The sequence below is a fragment of the Meriones unguiculatus genome, chromosome 3 (assembly GCF_030254825.1).
Source record: "Meriones unguiculatus strain TT.TT164.6M chromosome 3, Bangor_MerUng_6.1, whole genome shotgun sequence".
In the NCBI taxonomy this organism is placed as follows: Eukaryota; Metazoa; Chordata; class Mammalia; order Rodentia; family Muridae; genus Meriones; species Meriones unguiculatus.
In genome coordinates this window covers 21,343,742-21,360,648 of record NC_083351.1, presented here as the reverse complement: position 1 = coordinate 21,360,648, position 16,907 = coordinate 21,343,742, and the positions used below count along the sequence as shown (strand labels likewise).

Here is a 16,907-nt window from a genome sequence, read left to right as displayed (position 1 = left end):
GAGTTTTCTGTAGACAGTACCAGCCAGTGCTTGATATGGGCTCAATAAATGCTAGCAGAGGTTATTAAAGGCAGGAGTAAGGTCAAACTCTGGAGTCTTGGGTCTTCTAACGATTCCCATCCCGGTCAGAGTTTAAAGGCGGTCACGGGAGTCTGTAGAGCTGTACTGACCTGGGTGGCAGGGAGGGTTTCTTAGCTTTCCAGTCTTGACTTTGGGTTAGACACTTCTTTATCGAGAGGAATATTCTGGACATTGGAAGGTGTTCAGCAACAGCTCTGGCCTCTTCGCTAAATTCCAGTGACACTCTTTTTCTTCTCTTCTGATAATGTCTCCACACACTGTCCACCCATGTGTGGAGGGATGGTGTGAAATCGCTCCTCTGGGAGACCCACAGGGTTGGGGCAGTTAGGTAAAGTACTTTCAGCTGCTTTCACACCAAGCAAGGCGGGCCAACCTGTGATTGACAGTTACAACAGGAGCTGAGGACTAGGGTTGCAGAACAGGTAGAGGTGAGATGTTTGCACCTGCCATTTCTCCACGGTTCATTCAAAAGAAGTAGAAAGAACCTAAAGAGCCAGCAGGGCCGGGGCCCTGGAAACCACCAGGGTCTCCCTCTTCTAGCATTCATTTACTCTAGTGATTGTCCTGTCTATAGCTTAGCCTCCTGGGATCCAGGCTCACCTTCCCAGAGAACCCAACGGTAGCCATATTGAGCCTAGTAACACGAGCAACCTGAATGCCCTGACGGGGTCTGGGTGGTGAGTGACCATTGTCAGCCTTAGTTTGCTGTGGTTCTGCAGGCCAGGTGGACATTAGCAGAGTGGAGCCCTGGCTCTCCCACCAGGACCGTAAAGCTGACAGCGGTAGAAGATGAGCCTCCCTGCCACAGGAATGCAGGCAGCTGTGGGGATGTGGTGCTGATCTGGGCCAGGGAGGAAGGACCGTGGAGAATGAAAGACAGAAACAGTCAAAGGCAGAAAGCCAGACCTAGAAACAGTGATGGCTGCATTCGGCAGTGTGATATAGGCAGCCTGAGGCAGGAGGATCATGAGCTCAAGGATTGGACCCTGGCAAAGGGTGGGGATGGGGAGAACACTGTAAGCAGGAATATTGGGACTATAGAAAGATGTAAAGTGACAGAGACAGGAGAGAGAGAGAGAAACACTTTCATGAAAGTCAGCAACTGGGACAGGAGGTGGGGTCATAAACTCAGGGAATGTGAAAAAAAAAAAGACAGAAAAACAGATATAAGCGACAACTGCAGATTTAGATATGGATCTCAAGGCAGAGAGACACAGGAGAATTTGAAACAGAGGTGACAGTAAAAAGGAGTTAGGGACAAAGTTAGGGGGAAGGAGGGAAGAGATAACAGACACTGAGACAGGGCAGAGAAACCAGAGATACGTAATCGTGAAGAAAAGAGCCCTGTCTGGTTCATAGTCTTTTCCCTGATTCAAGAGCTGTGTGTGCCTGTGTGTGCATATGTTTGCATATGAGCAATCCCCCCCCCCGCCGTGTGTGTGTGTGTGTGTGTGTGTGTGTTGCCTCATGACACCAAGGTCTGTTTGTGTGCACGGTCTGTTTGTGTGCACGGTGATCAGGTACAAGCATAACCCACTCAATCGTTCCCAAGTGCCTATAAGGTGCCAGATTCAGCCATGGTGTACTAGGAAAGGTGGAGAGAGATAACAGATACGTACCACAGCCTTGCAGGACTTGCCACAGGGGCCATGTGACAAAGGCCCACTGGGACTCTTCCACACTGGGAAGTCAGGGAAGGCACTCAGTCGAGCCCTGGGTAGCAAAGAGCAGGGGCAGACCCCTCCAGGAAGAGAGAAGAAGTACAAAACCCCCATGTCATGCCATCGCGGGGGTTCATGGTCGGGAAAGAAGCAGGCAGGAATCCTGTGGGGTAAGGTGGAGGGCCAGAAGGAGAGGCTGGGTTGTGTAGGACTTGGTAAGGCTGGAGGGGGAAACTGGGAGTTTAATATTTAAAAATCTATTTGTTATTAATTGTTTTATGTGTATGAGTGTCTTGCCTGCATAGACGTCTGTGTGCCTGGTTCCCATGCAGGCCAGAAGAGGACATTTGATCCCCTGGAACAATAGTTACTGATGGTTGTGAGCCACCAGGTGGGTGCCAGGAATTAAACCCCGGTCCTTTGGGAAGGCAGCCAGTGCTCTTAGCTGCTGAGCCATCCTCTCTCCAGCCCCCAAGACTGGGGTTTTGTTCTAGGTAGAATGAGAGCTGGACAGCAGCTGATAGGGACTGGGAAGGAGCTTCCTGTCTGCTGGGCTAATGACCAGGGTGGGGTTAGTGGCCAGTGAGGAGCAGGCAGAGCAGCCGCCAGGAGTGCTGCAGGAGAGAGATAACAGATACGTACCACAGCCTTGCAGGACTTGCCACAGGGGCCATGTGACAAAGGCCCACTGGGACTCTTCCACACTGGGAAGTCAGGGAAGGCACTCAGTCGAGCCCTGGGTAGCAAAGAGCAGGGGCAGACCCCTCCAGGAAGAGAGAAGAAGTACAAAACCCCCATGCCATGCAGCCTTGCAGGACTTTTCTCCACGGTTCATTCAAAAGAAGTAGAAAGAACCTAAAGAGCCAGCAGGGCCAGGGCCCTGGAAACCACCAGGGTCTCCCTCTTCTAGCATTCATTTACTCTAGTGATTGTCCTGTCTATAGCTTAGCCTCCTGGGATCCAGGCTCACCTTCCCAGAGAACCCAACGGTAGCCATGTTGAGCCTGGTTTAAAAAAAAAAAAGTGCTGATGACTCGGGCAAGCGTGGGAACAGTGGAAGTGGATGTGACCTATACTGTGGGGGGTAGAGGTGACAAGCATGGGCGGGGGAGGGGGAGTGGAAGGCAGGAGCCAAGCGTAGTCCCCAGCCTGAGCATCAAGATGAATTATGGTGGCATTTACTGAGAGGAAGAAGCTGAAGCAGGCCTCGGACGAGCAATCCATCAGGCGTGATATGTCTCAGGGTGTGTGTGCATCCGTGTTCATCTATGCCAGAACCTAGGTGTGCACGTGCGCACGTGTGCTCCAGGATCCCTGGGCAAGCCTAAGACATCGGGGTCACCTCTGCTTGGACGTGTGGGGGCCTCTGGGTCTGTCCTGGGACCAGGCTCTGTCTTAGCCCCTGACGCTCCACCAGCCCCAAGGGTTGCCCCTGCCAGATGGAGGGCCCCTGCCAGGTGGGGAGCCCCACTGGCGAGCTGGGGTAATGGAAAGGCCCCCGAGCTTTGCCAACATCTGCGCGCATTACCCCAGGCCCAGGAGGCTTTGGTAGCCCCAGCCGGCAGCGGCAAGCAGGCTCCAGGGCAGCTGGTGGTGATTAGCAGCATTGATTACCTCGTGGCAATGCCATCTGGGGTGAGGGCACTGAGCCCAGTCCCACGGGATACCCTACTTGCTCAAGTGTGGTGCTTTCCGGGGCTGAACGCATAGAAATGTGTTGGCATAGCTGCACACACCATGTCTGCGTCTAAGTGTGGCAATGTGTGCATCCCTCTGTGAGCCACCGTTCTGCAGGTATCTCTGCTTGCAGAGCGGGCATGTCCGTGTCTTTGTGTGTATGTCTGTGGGCACACATGTCTATGTACACACGTGTGCCTGTGTGTACATACTCTATACAGAATTTTTTTTTTTTTGTACCGGGGAGTGAGTTTAGTCTTGTGTATGAAACTGCCCAGTCCTTTAAAAAACTTTGCTTTGAGACAAGGTCTGGCCTTGAACTCGAAACCTCCGTGCCTCACATCCCTGAGCAGCTGGAGTTACGGGTACATACTACCCCAACTAACACCCGGAATCTAGTTCTGTGAGGGTCACGGCTGCCATAAGAGGAGATGCGCTCTGTGTGCGCGCACACATGGCAGAGTGAGGAAACACACAGGAACAGCTCTAGACCGTGGCGAGGGACCAAGGCAGACGGGCTTCCCTGGGTTTGGTTGTTCTTTCTGTTGTTTTCTTTGTTTGTTTGGACAGGGTTTCTCCATGTAGCCCTGGCTGTCCCGGAACTTGCTCTGTAGACCAGGTGGCCTTGAACTCACAGAGATCCCCCTGCCTCTCCCTCTACCCAGCGCTGGGATTAAAGGTGTGTGCCACCACTGCCTGGCTGGTTTGGTTGTTCTCAGAGCACCTCTGGGGTGCCATGGGAAAGGTCTCTGGGCATTGCTTCCTCAGGCTCCTGAATCTTCACCTCTGAGAGCTGTGGCGGGGGGCCAGGATGGTGCAGGAGACATGAGGAGTTGAAGAGTGGGCATGGCCAGGATGGCACAGGTTATACCAGCTTCTGCTGTTCAAGCTTGCCGGCCACGGTCCTCTCTCTGCCACCTTTGCGTTGTGTGATACAGGGCAACTTGTGTTGCCCCCCCAGCAAGAAGAGCTGAGCTGTAGAACACTGCCCCCTCAGTCTCTGTGAAGACTGCAAGAGTTAGCATAGGTGGAGACCTCAGGGCAGAGCCTGACCTGTGTGTGCTGCTTCCTTTTCCTCTGTGCCTCAGAGCTGAGCAGGACTCCATTAGCAATCCGCTGTGCCTGCCCCTACCCCTCCTGACAGAGCTTCTGAAAACCCCACCTCCTGGACTTCCTGCCTGCTGAGCTCAGCGCTTCCCAGGCCCCACCACGGCCACCACACATCTGGGCCCAGGCTCCTCTCGGGGACCACAGTGGGGCGCCTCCGTGGCACAGCAGCGTGGTTAGGGTTTCCGCTGACTCAGCGCCTCCAGGGGAGGAGGTGGGAAATCCCAGGCCTGTCAGTGGCTCTGCCTGGGTTAGACGGGGTCACAGGTCGACAGTTAAACCACCTACTCCAAAGGGAAGCAAGCCCATCCAAGACCTTTGGTTGCTTCCTTTCCATCCCCAACCTACACCCTGCAGCCTCTACCTCCCCTGAAGTCTCCTGTTCACCCAACAAATCGATTGATTGTTTTTGCTTCTTCAGAAGCTGGATATGAATCAAACCTTCCCATCACTTAATGCCCACCCCACCCCCTGCCCACCCTGTCCTTTGCTAAGCATCCCAATAATGAAAATAGCAGCGAGTATCTCCCCTCTTCTGTGCCAGACCGCGGCTAAGCATTCTCACAGATGTTAATGAGTTTCCTTTTACAAAGCTACGCCGGGCAGATGCTCCCGGCTCATCCCACAGACGTGCAAATGGAATTAGAGATTAAAAAGTAGATTTGAATCAGGCCTGCTGTGCCCAGCTACTCGGGAGGGTTGAAAGATCCAGGCCTGGGTGTGGCAGCACACACCTGTAGCGCTCTGTAAAGCAGAGGCAAAAGGGATCTCTGTGAGTTCCAGGCCAGCCTGGTCTACAGAGGAGTTCCAGGGCAGCCAGGGCTACACAGTGAGAACCGAGCTCAGAAAAGAAACTTCTGGGTCTGCTTCTGCTACAGAGGCCCCCTCCCCCCAAAGCCAGGGTTTCTCTGCATAAACTTGGCTGTCCTAGAACTCACTCTGTAGAGCAGGCTGGTCTTGAACTGACAGACGTCCACTTGCCTCTGCCTCCTGAGTGCTGGGATTAAAGGCCGCAGGGCCACTGCCACCCCCTGGGACCTTGCCTTTAAAAATGGGCTGGGGAGGTGGACAAACGAATAGATGGCTGAATCAATGAATTCCGGGTTCAGTGGGAAAGCCTGCCTCAGAGAAAAAGGGAGCGCTTGAGGAAGACATCGCTGGCCTCCGCATACCTGCACAAATTTTTACATCACACACACACACACACACACACACACACACACACACCCCACAAAGGCTAGGGGTATAGCTCAGCGGGAGAGCATTAGCCTAGGATATGCAAACTCCAGTTTAAAAAAAAAAAATGTTCAGCCGTGGAGACGGCCGAGTGGGTAAATGGGCCTGCCACCAAGACTGACAGTCTTAGTTGGAGCCCCAGAACCCGTGATGATTCGACTCCACAAATTATCCACACATGCAGCGTGGCGTTGACGACCGGGTACACGTTCCCGCGCGCACACAAAATAAATTCAGTTTTTGGAAAGTCTACTTAAAGTCACTAAGCTGGAGCAGGGAGCAGGCAGCAGGGATCTGAGCCTTTCCACCCTGTAGAGTCCAAGAGGAAAAAAAAAAAAAAAAAAGAGGACTCACTGATTTTACTTCTGTAGAAACGAGGGCAGAGCAGAAGGGGTTAATTTAACACAGTTGTTTTTTTTTTTTTTTTTTTTTTTTTTTTTTTTTTTTTTTTTTTTTTAAGGGGGGGTGCTCTCTCCCTCCTCCCCAGTGCAGACAGAGGAGACAGAGGCACTACAGCCTAGGAATGCTAGGCCCAGGCACTGGAAAAAGCTGACCACTGAGGCTTGGTCAGCGGCCACGTCGCGGGTTCCACAGCACTGGAGGAGGGTCCCTAACCCTCTCCAGCTTTCCGGGGTCTCAGCCAAGGAAGGGGGGGGCACGAAGGAGGTCCCTTAAACTCCGGGCCTGACTCTGGGCACGCCTAACCTGGCCTCCCTCCCTCTAGCTGCCCGCCGCAGGCGCTCCTTCCAGGACAGCTCTGGGCACGCAGGGTCCCGCCTTGCCTCGCTCGCCCGCGGGCCCACCTGGCTGGGAAGCGGGAAGGGCGCGCCTGGGCGCAGGGCCAGGCCGGGAGCGCGCGGCGGTGCAGCCCAGCGGCCAGCGCCTCGGCAGCCGCCGCCGAGCCCTCGCCGCCTCCCTCCTCCTCCGGCCTGGCGGGCTGGCCCAGCTGTGTTCCATTAGGCTCTTGGCAGGCCCCCCAATCCCCCTGGAACCGCCCTCTTCCCCCTCCAGGAGCGGCCGGCAGTCCCGGCAAGGCGTGCGCTGCGCTGTACTCAGCCGAGAGAACCCGGGACAGACGGGCAGAAGCCAGGGGACAGCGCGCACCGGCAGGAAGACAGAGGATCTCCCTGAGGCCCCGTGGACATTGGGCCCTGCTTCCCAGAGCTGGCGGCCTTGGGGCCGCCAGGATTGCTCAGTGAGGGGTCCCCCCCACCCCGTTCCCCACCCCGGCCATTGGTAAGTGGGCCAGGACTGGGCTGCTTCTCGCTCTGGGCTGAAGAAGTAGCGTTTTGTGTTACTGACTCGCTGTGTGGACCTGGGGCAAATGTGCTCTTCTCCGCGGCGGCAGGGTGATGCGGGGAAACTCCACGTTGGTCCTGCTGTCCCTGCCTCAGTCTGTGTCTGTGTTGAGGGGGCGGGGTCTCCCCGCAAGCATCTCTCTAGCTATCCCTGCAACTCTCCACTCAGGCTGCGGCCTGGGAGCGGAAGCCAGCGGTGAACAGATGTGCACATGTGTGTTCGTGCCTCTGCATGCACCCACATGCTACTCATAGCCGGCCACCTTTCCGTTGGTTCAGGAAGGGTAGTAGATGTGGTGAGTGGGAGACGCACACCCCTAGGATGGGACATTGCTAGGGTGGGGTCACAGCTCCATCCCAAGGAGAAGAGAGGGAGAGTCCAGCCTACATCTGTACTGGGTGAAGGGGTCCTTTCGGTTGTCATCCCAAATCCAGCAACGAAGGGGATGAATTAGGATGGTACTGGATGCAATCAGGCTTGTCTAAGAAAGTACCAGTGGGAAGGCCTCCGGGAGGGTTGCTCATAGGCTGGCTCTGGACAGGAGCGTATAGGTAAACCCTGGGCTTATCAGTTCTCAATGCTCTTAGCATGCCTGCCCAAAGCTAGCTTTGATTTCATAGTCCCTGTGCCTATGTGCCTTTACGCCTATGTATATTGCGCTGACACGCGTGGCTTTGTGTGCTCACGGTCTGCCTGTCCGGGAAGGGACCAGATGACAGATGGCTGTGCTGGCCACCTGCTGAGCCTGCAGTGATTTATCTGGGCCCATCCATCAGGGTGTAATAAAACTGAGAAGACGCGTATCCAGCGTCAGGAGAGGCTGGCAACAAGGTCCCGGGCCCTGGTGCCCTGCTCTCCCGCCCCTGTACACACATGGGGAAGCTTTCCTGGCCCATACCCAGCCCTGCGATGCCTGCCGAGAGATACTCCTTTCAGTCTTCAGCCCCTGACCTTGTAGGTGCCTGGCAGGGCTACCTGTGCCCAGCTGAGCACAGCTTTCCAGCTGGGCTGCCGTGTGCCAGCACAGGACACAGTCGTTAAAGCTCTGTGGTTCATCGAGGCATCCTGATAAATTGCCTCTACTCGAGGCCCCTCGCTGTCGCAGCCCCTGCAGTCTTTCAGGACCTCTCCTCAATCCAGTAGCCAGTTCCTGGCACAGCCAGAAGCTGCCTGGGCCCAGCTTCTTTGCTTCAGCCAGCCTCCTGCTCTGGCTGGTGGGTGTCTGGGCCATACCGGTGGTTAAATATTTTCATTATCACCACTGCCCAGATTCTTACCCCAGGCCTGTGTGGGGCCCCTGAGGGAGACCGGCGCCAAACCCCTGCCACTGCAGTCTCTGGTGTGTGGGCCCCACGGACTGCAGCCACTTCCCCACACATGCAGTTGTCCTCTGGGCACCCTGGAGCCCACCTCCCCCGTCTCTGGTTGTCAGGTACTGAAACAGCAGCTGAGCTCTCTGGACCAGCATGTTGGCATCCTGGACTCCTGGCCTGTGGCTGCTCGGGCTCTGGGCCACCTTCAGTCATGGCACACATATAGGTAAGTTGACATAGAACTGCATCTGGCTCCCTGAGATGCTGGGGGTCTTTGCACATATGGGTCTTTGCACATATGGGTCTTTGCACATATGTATATACATATATATACACACACATATATATATGTATATACATATATCACATATGTATGTATGTATGTGTGCGTGTGTGTATGTATCAGTCATGTGGCATGTAGGGGCTGAGCATCGGTTAGCCTGAGATGTTTGCATACTTGGGCCTGTGTGAGTGAGCTTGTGTGTGTGTGTGTGTGTGTGTGTGTGTATGTTAGCATCTCTTGTCACTGAGTATCTCTGGCTTTGCCATTTGGGAAACTCAGTACATTTGTACATACTCCCGGGTCCCTGCTGGGGAAGAGCAGGCCCCCTCCTCAGTACATCCTTGTACTTCTCGCTGGTTAGTGGGATGGGAAGGAGCAGGCAGCACACTCCTTACAAAAGGCAACACTTCCAGAAAGCCGCCTTTGTTCCATCTCAGGGTGATGACTCTATCCTCCAGCCATAGGCTTCTCCTCTGCAGCAGCCTGGATCTCTGATGACTGTCCATCCCACGGCCCGGCCTCTGGACGGGGAGAGGGTGCAGCTTTCCAGGGCCCAAAGCCAAGGGAAATTGACCAGGCAATCTGCCGGGCCTTGCTGGGTGCCCTCTGGGCTCGGTAGCTACACTACCTAGCCAGGAAGGAGCCGGGCTCCTAGGGCCCAAGTCCAGGCATCTAGGGTGTGTGGGACTGCCAATGTATCTGCATATGTGTGTATGTGCGGGTATGCACATGTGTGTTTCTCTGTGTGTGTGTGTGTGTTGAGGAGTTTTGCTCTCTTCTCCCTTACTGGATCCCCTAGAGGGGCTGGGGCAAAGGATTTCAACATCTGTAAGGAATCTAGGCCCATTGCCAAGGGTGAGTCACCCACTGCTGCCGTGATGCTCAAGACAGTGATGGTCTTTCCGGCCAGACTGGGGGGCGGAGATTTCAGTGGGTCACCGTGCCCAGGGACGCAGGGCTCTGTCTTTCAACTGGGCTGGGCAGGGAGTTGGCTACTCTTCTGGGAGGTGACTTGCCTAGCCTGGCTCGGCCTTCCCATCAGCCTCTCTGGGAGGGCTGTTTGATCTTAGCCCCTGTCTCCTTGATGTAGCACCTCCATCAGCATTTCTGGTCTCAGGAGGGGGAGCACAGCCTCAGGGAGAAGGAGGCTCACAGCCACCAGCCTGTCCCTTTGGGGCCTTGTTCAGAGGCTCATGCCCCTTAAATAGGCCTTGTCTGGAGCCTAAGGCCTTGGTGATACCCTTGAGCTGTGGTCCCCTCAGCCTGACTCCTTTTGTTGAGTCACTAGCTGGGTATGCAGGCAAAAAGTCATTGGATTTTTCTATGAATTTGGGAGTAGACTGTGACCCATTACCTAGGACACGAGTGCTGGTGCACGTGGCAGCCCTGGGGACATAGGTTTGCCCAGCTCACGCGTGTACAGTCATGTACACATAGTTGCACATAACACTGAATATGCGGGAAGCTAATGCTCCCTCATCCCTGCAGTGTTCCTTGTCCCCACATGGAGAAACATATGCGCATCCACGAGTTCCCACTGTCTGGGCTCTGGACCATCTAGGGTTTCTTTCATTCTCCCTCGTTGGCCTGGCCCCAGCTGGGGGTATTGGGAGACTGGGGTCCCAGGGCTCTGGTCCTGTTCTGCTGTTGACCCACTCAGGGGCTTTGGGACCCGTCTCAGTCCTCCCACGTATGTGCTGAGCTTTTCCTGTGCATCCAGGATCAGAGGCCAAGTGTGGGCACAGCCTCAAGGCAGGCTAGGTTAAAGGTCTAGAAGGAAGACTACAGACTTGCCCCAGGAGCCCCGCTGGGCAGCTGCCCTCCTGAGTTCCTAATGCTCCACGTCCCCTCTCTCCCAGGTGGGCGGTGCCCAGCTTCACAGCAAGAAGGACTCAAGCTGGAACACGGTACTGACCCGTCAACCAATGTGACAGGTGAGTGCAGCCTCAGTTGGCCCCTACCTGCTTCCTGGAGTAACCCCCACTTCCCTTCATCCGCTCTTCTTCTGGTGTCCCCCAAAGGCTTCAACCTAATCCGCCGACTGAACCTCATGAAGACATCTGCCATCAAGAAGATCCGTAACCCCAAGGGGCCGCTCATCTTGAGGCTGGGGGCTGCTTCGCTGACCCAACCCATGAGGTAAAGTACTGTGGGTGGCCACTCGGAATCCATTCTGACCCCCACCACAGCCCTTCAACTCTGGATGTGAGGCCTAAGCCCAGGGCCTCTCTGGAAGCTGTTTTGTGTACTCCTGTGCCAAAAGTCTACCTGCTGTGCGCCCCTGGATTTGCAGGGTGGGCTTTGCGTGTGTGGTGCCTGGAAACCCAAGCCTGGCTTTCGCTGGCAGCGGCAGGACCAGGTTCACATCCCACGGTCACCATGAGAACCCTAGCGTGGTGTCAAGAGTCTGTGTCTATGTGAATACCACCTTGTGTGAAGCCCAATTCGCAGCAGCCCCTGGGCAGTCTGGCTCCTGCTGGCCAATGTCTCCGTGCTGCTGTGTTCTTGCAGAGCTCCTTGGTCTTTTTCTCAACATCTCTCTTCCACCCCAGACCCATACACCATGCTGGCTTCCTAGGGGGCCCCCTTGCCGAAGTTGAAATGTAGTGCTGTGACAGAAAAACGTTTTAGACAATTATTTATTTATTATGTGTGTTAGGCCTGCATGTGTACGGACCACATGCATGCAGTGCCGATAGAGTCCAGAAGAGGGCATTAGATTTCCTGAGAGTCCAGTCACGGGTGGTTGTAAGGTGCTCTGTTGGTGCTGGGAATCAAACCCTGGTCTTCCGGAGAAGCAGCCAGTACTCTCAACCATTGGTCCATCACTCCCGTCCCCTGAGATGATGATTCAAGGATTCCCTGTGACTGTTCCTCTGCCCCATCAGACCCCTCGGGACTTCTCAGGGACAAACCCCTGCATATTTTCACCACTGGCTTTCTCAGCAGCCAGCGGACTCTTAGCCCCCGGAAGGCACTCAGTAAATGTGTTAGAATGGATGTGGACATGTTTTGGAGGTTGTGAGCTCGTTTCCGGCAGGCTCATCGGTCCTGAGCGCCAGTCTGCTCAGTGGCTGCACGTTCACTGAGCCTCAGAGCGCCCTCTCCTCTCCACTGCAGGCGAGTGTTCCCTCAGGGCCTCCCGGAGGAGTTCGCCCTGGTCCTGACAGTCCTCTTGAAGAAGCACACCTTCCGGAACACATGGTACTTGTTCCAAGTGACTGATGCAAATGGGTACCCACAGGTGAGCTACCCCTCCCCTTCCCCAGTCCTTGGACAACGATCGTATTCGTCCAGCTCAGTTTCTATTCAAATTTGTGGTTTCTGGGTCTCCTTTGCTCTATCCCCGGGCCCACTCGAGAGACTACCCCCAGTGCCCACCACGTGCTTTCAGGATGCTCTTCTCTGTGACCCCAGCCAGCTTTCTCCCCTCCTGCAAGATGAGCTTGAGGCCCCCCGACTTCGCCGTGCTATGCCTCTGGAGCTCTGAATCTCTGTCCTTCCTCTTTCCCAATTTGTCACAGATCTCCTTGGAAGTCAACAGCCAGGAGCGGAGTCTAGAGCTCCGGGCACAGGGCCAAGATGGTGACTTTGTGTCCTGCATCTTCCCAGTGCCCCAGCTCTTCGATCTGCGTTGGCACAAGCTGATGCTGAGCGTGGCAGGTCGCGTGGCCTCTGTGCATGTGGACTGCGTCTCAGCCTCCTCTCAGCCCCTAGGACCCCGGAAACCCATTCAGCCTGGGGGACATGTGTTTCTGGGCTTGGATGCTGAGCAGGGCAAGCCGGTTTCGGTGAGTTCTGGGTCCTGGTCTCTGCTCCCACCTCTTGGGGAGCCTTGAGCCCCTGAGTGTGTTTCAGAGCCCTCTTTTGGGGGGGCACTGCCTTCCACACGCAGCCTAGCCGTGCAAATCTGACATTCCAGCCCCTCGCCATCGGGGTTCTATGTGGCTTCAGCATTTTCCTTGCATCTCTCTATTGACCACTGTCTGATGGATCGTCTACTACATTTGCGTATTTGTACCTTTGTTCACGCTTTTCCCTTTACCTGCAAGCACACTTCCCTGCATATTCATTTACAGGGTGGGCCCGGTTTTATGGAACCCCCTCTTTCTGCCTGCATCCCCCACCTTCCTCTGGGAATATATTCTCTCTCTCTCTCTCTCTCTCTCTCTCTCTCTCCTTACTTCCCTCCCTCCCTCCTCTCTCTCCTCTCTCTGCTTTTGGCAACAGCTCTATTCTTAATGGCCTCCCCAACCAGCCTGGAAAGACCCTAAAGTCAAATCCTGGGGCGAAGACATCTTTGAGCTTCTTTGGGGACCACGGAGGAGCTGTTTGATCATCTGAAATAAGATGAACTTGTGTGTCCCCTGCAGTTTGACCTTCAGCAGGCTCACATCTACTGTGACCCAGACCTGGTGCTGGAGGAGGGCTGCTGTGAGATCTTACCAGGAGGGGTGAGTGGCTGGCTCCCTGGCACTTTGCTGTGCCCGAGAGAGGGCAAGCTGCACAGGGATGGCAGAGGTCTGAGGATGCCTCTGCCTCTGTACTGACCCTGGCCTTCCCCTCCACCCCCGCATTGAGCAGTGTCCCCCAGAGACCTCCAAGGCCCGCCGGGACACCCAGAGTAATGAGCTCATTGAGATCAATCCTCAGACAGAGGGCAAAGTCTACACCCGCTGCTTCTGCTTGGAGGAACCTCAGAACAGCAAGGTGGGTGATGAGGGGAGGCGCTGGGGAGACGGGCCCACCCCTAACACGGCTCAGGCCTGCCACCATGCTCAGCTGGCCACGTGCCTGAGCTGCGGAAGAGCCTTGAAGGTGGGCTCCGCTCAGGTCTTACCTTATGGAACTCAGGGAGGCAGAGCGAGAACCCGTGGGGTGACCCTGGGCCTGCTACTTGTTGGCGCTGGGCATTATGTCACTCTGTAATTCCGACTCTGGCTAGATCATCCTGTGGAGGGCTGGGCTCCATTTGCAATTTCTCGTGTGTGGAAAGCCCGGGGCTTTCTCTCACTCTCCCAGCACCATGGCCAGCTGCCCTGTCCACTTTAAGTCCTTTGGAGATGGCAGAGGAGCCCCATCCTTCCCTCAGCCCCACCCTCTGGCTGGGCAGTGTCCCTGCCGACCCAGGCACCATGCCCAGCCTTTGGCTGCAGAAACACAGGATCCCATTGATTCACTGCCTGTTTTCTATGACATCACATGGTGGGGGATGTGTAGGGGGGGAAGGGGCACCTGTGGGGGCAGCCTCGGGGGCCTAAGCAAACCCTTGATGTCCTGGGAGGTGCCCTGAGGGGGTACCTGGCATCCATGGGCTCTGCCGGGATGCTGCTTTCCAGCATGGACCCCAGAACTGTCCCTCTGTCTGTCCAGGTGGATGCTCAACTGATGGGAAGAAGCAGCCAGAAGACAGAAAGGGGGACAAAGGTAGAGATGGGGTGGGGGAGGAGCCCATGGTGCTCTCTGTCTGCCCTGCATGCCCTCTAGAAAGCCCTCGGAGAAGATGCTGCCCTCCCACTCTCTTCCTGTCCAGACAGAGCTTGGTTGTGCAGTGCCAACTCTGAGAAGGGAAGACAAACTGGGAGGGTGGGACATAGTCCCGGGCATTCTCTAGAGAGCTGGCTCCTGCCTGCTCTTGTACATGGGCTTGGAGTAATGCTTGATCCCAGGTTCCCCTCCCACTCCCATGTCTCCTTCTTCTCAGGCCCACCGGGAAACTGAAGTCAGTGAGGTGAGCCTTTTGTCTGGGCTGGCGGAGGGACTCAGGGGAGAGAGAGGTGTCAGCACTAACCCTCTGATAAAGCCTTGAGGACTGAGGTGTGGGGGTGATGGAGGACTGCGAAGCACCCAGCATTCCTGAGGGCCCAACACTAGGCCCTATCTGCCCTGGAAGCCATTCCTGTGGAGTTGGAGGCCAACCAGCGGCCCCAGGCATCATGGGGAAAACCTAAGTCTTAGCCATGAAACCCTTCTTCACTGAATTGTTCCTGTTTTTCTCTGGGCTTTAAGGGTTTTTGTTTGTTTTGTTTTGCTTTCATTTGAAGAGGTGCTATTTTGGCCTTGAGAGTTTGTGTGTTTGTGTGTGTGTGTGTGTGTGTGATGCACTCGTGATGGACAGGGCTAACTCAGAACTGACTTGCAGGCTTGTTCTTCCTTTCCAGTGCCCGCCCTGTGTCCATGGTGCCCCGGAGAGCAATGTGAGTGAATGGAGGGGTGTGGCCACAGTCTGGGAGTGGGCATTGCCTGGAGTAGACTGGAGCTCCCTGGTAGAGGACAAGGGGTCTTTGTTCACTTTCCCATCACTCCCCTGCTTGACTCCCAGAGCTATGCGTGTCTCCACCCCTAAGCCCACCAAGCCAGGGCTGACTAGAAGGCAGTGCTGGCCCTGAACTCTCAATGGGGTGTTTGATCCAGGGTGGTGATATGCCTGGGGGTGGGTGAGGTGGGGGGAGGGGTGAGTGGGACCCAAGACCCTGCTTGCTGATTTCAGCTGTGTGCTTGCCTCCAGAGCTCAGACCCGCTTTGATTGGAAGGCACGGCATGTCACCTTGGAGGCCTAGAGGAGGGGGAGGAACAGCCCTGTGCCACACAGCTCAGGGTCTTATAAGAGCCCTCTCTTATTCTTTGAAAGCTAGCCCAGCCCAGCCTTGTCTCCTGGGAGTTTGGAAGGACAGGGTTCCAGGCTCAGCGTGAGCCATTTGCTACCTACTGTGCCCCTCCCACAGGCAGCAAGAATTACCATGTTTTGAGCTGTTGGGCTGTATCTATTCACAAAAGGCATGAACCCCTAACTTTGGGGGAAATTAGAAATGCCCTCACTTCTGCCTGCCTCTCTTTCTATCCAGTCTCCCATCAAATCTGGTAAGGCCATGGTTCCCAGATGTGCTGGGGTTTCCATGGCAACGGAGTGACCATGTTAGTCTAACAACTTGAGGTGGGGCTCAAGAGGCAGGCAGGTTGGAGAGAGTAGATTAGACCCTTCTGTTGGCTTCACAGCCTTGGAAAATAGAGTCAGCCAGGCCGGTTGGTCTGGTAGGGAGAGCGGGGGCTGGGCCTCTGGTGTTTGGTCCTGCCATCATGCTGTGTGAGCCTAGCTGACTCTTACTCCCTCTGGGCCCCTGGTTCCCTCTTGCTCCCTAAAGTTCAATGTTCTCTTCTCTCTTCTGTTCCCTTAGGTCACACTTGGTCCCTCTGGTCCCAAGGTAAGACTCAGTAGAGAACAGAATTCTCCTGTCTTCCTTGGTGACCTTGGTCCTTCCTACCTCATGTGACCTTGTAGTCTTGTGTTTATATCAGGACTACCCTGGTATGTTTAAGTGTGTTTTGGGGCAAGTGGGTTGTGTGTGTGTAGAGTCCAGAGCTACCCTTTGCTGAGGCCCTCTGTGTGCTAGGCCCTGTGCCCTGTGTGTATGATACCCTTCCTAGGAAGTGAGTGCTCTCCTTTGGATTCAGGGGAGACTGAGAGCTCCCTGTGCCAGATCAAAGTGATGGTGTGTAGGTGTGCCCGTATGTTCTCCAACACGCATTTGCACCTATGTGGTCCACAGGCTAAGGATTAAACCCTTATACACCTGTGGGCATAATGGGCCTCCAGCTTGTGAGTGAGCATGGCGTGTGCTGTGCTCCCATTGCGAGCTTGTGAGTGTGTGGGCTCTCACACTCGCCGCGTTGCCCATAGCATCCTCCGTCTTTTTTGCACATACCTGGAGACAGGTGTTGCATCAGTTCTGCATTATTGATGCGAAGGATCTGAGTCTCAGAGCAGTGACATGAGTCTGCCCTGAGTGCTGTGTTAGCAAGCGCGAGGCTTGCGCTCAGGAAACTTGACAATTAGCTGTCGTGGGTTTATGTCATCCTGCGTGTCTACGCAATGTGTTCACGTGCCCTGGAGATGCTTTGTGTTTGCTAATGTGCACGCCTGTGGATATGGGGGAAGGAATGGATACTCCCCAAATGAGACTGTAGGGTTGCCAAACAGCCTTCTGGTGTATATGGAATCCAGATAATGAGTGCATGGTGGAGGTGGGGCTCCACACACACATACATTTGTGTGTGTGTGTGTGTGTGTGTGTGTGTGAGCATTTGCATGAGCATTTGGAATATGGAATCCAGATAATGAGTGCATGGTGGAGGTGGGGCTCCACACACACATACATTTGTGTGTGTGTGTGTGTGTGTGTGTGTGTGTATGTGTGTGAGCATTTGCATGAGCATTTGCATGGTAGATGGGTAGAAGCAACCAAAGGGTAG

At 55.1% G+C, this 16,907-nt stretch overlaps 1 protein-coding gene across 6 annotated transcripts in view; it reads left to right on the top strand.

Moving 5' to 3' along the window:
* The first annotated feature begins 6,285 nt into the window (after positions 1 to 6,285).
* Positions 6,286 to 16,907, top strand: part of Col16a1 (collagen type XVI alpha 1 chain) — a 50,722-nt gene continuing 40,100 nt past the window's right edge. For 4 of the 6 annotated variants that reach the window (XM_021636636.2, XM_021636627.2, XM_021636618.2 and 1 more), the window contains exons 1-12: positions 6,286 to 6,998; positions 8,494 to 8,600; positions 10,517 to 10,591; positions 10,679 to 10,796; positions 11,778 to 11,901; positions 12,182 to 12,448; positions 13,031 to 13,111; positions 13,242 to 13,367; positions 14,031 to 14,084; positions 14,362 to 14,388; positions 14,819 to 14,854; positions 15,833 to 15,859. In XM_021636636.2, the coding sequence (XP_021492311.1) occupies positions 8,528 to 8,600; positions 10,517 to 10,591; positions 10,679 to 10,796; positions 11,778 to 11,901; positions 12,182 to 12,448; positions 13,031 to 13,111; positions 13,242 to 13,367; positions 14,031 to 14,084; positions 14,362 to 14,388; positions 14,819 to 14,854; positions 15,833 to 15,859 (1,008 nt within the window). In that variant the 5' untranslated portion in view covers positions 6,286 to 6,998; positions 8,494 to 8,527. Of the gene's footprint in view, positions 6,999 to 7,156; positions 7,357 to 8,493; positions 8,601 to 10,516; positions 10,592 to 10,678; positions 10,797 to 11,777; positions 11,902 to 12,181; positions 12,449 to 13,030; positions 13,112 to 13,241; positions 13,368 to 14,030; positions 14,085 to 14,361; positions 14,389 to 14,818; positions 14,855 to 15,832; positions 15,860 to 16,907 lie in introns of those variants that run through there. The other 2 variants (XM_021636609.2, XM_060379476.1) reach the window with 2 other exon arrangements.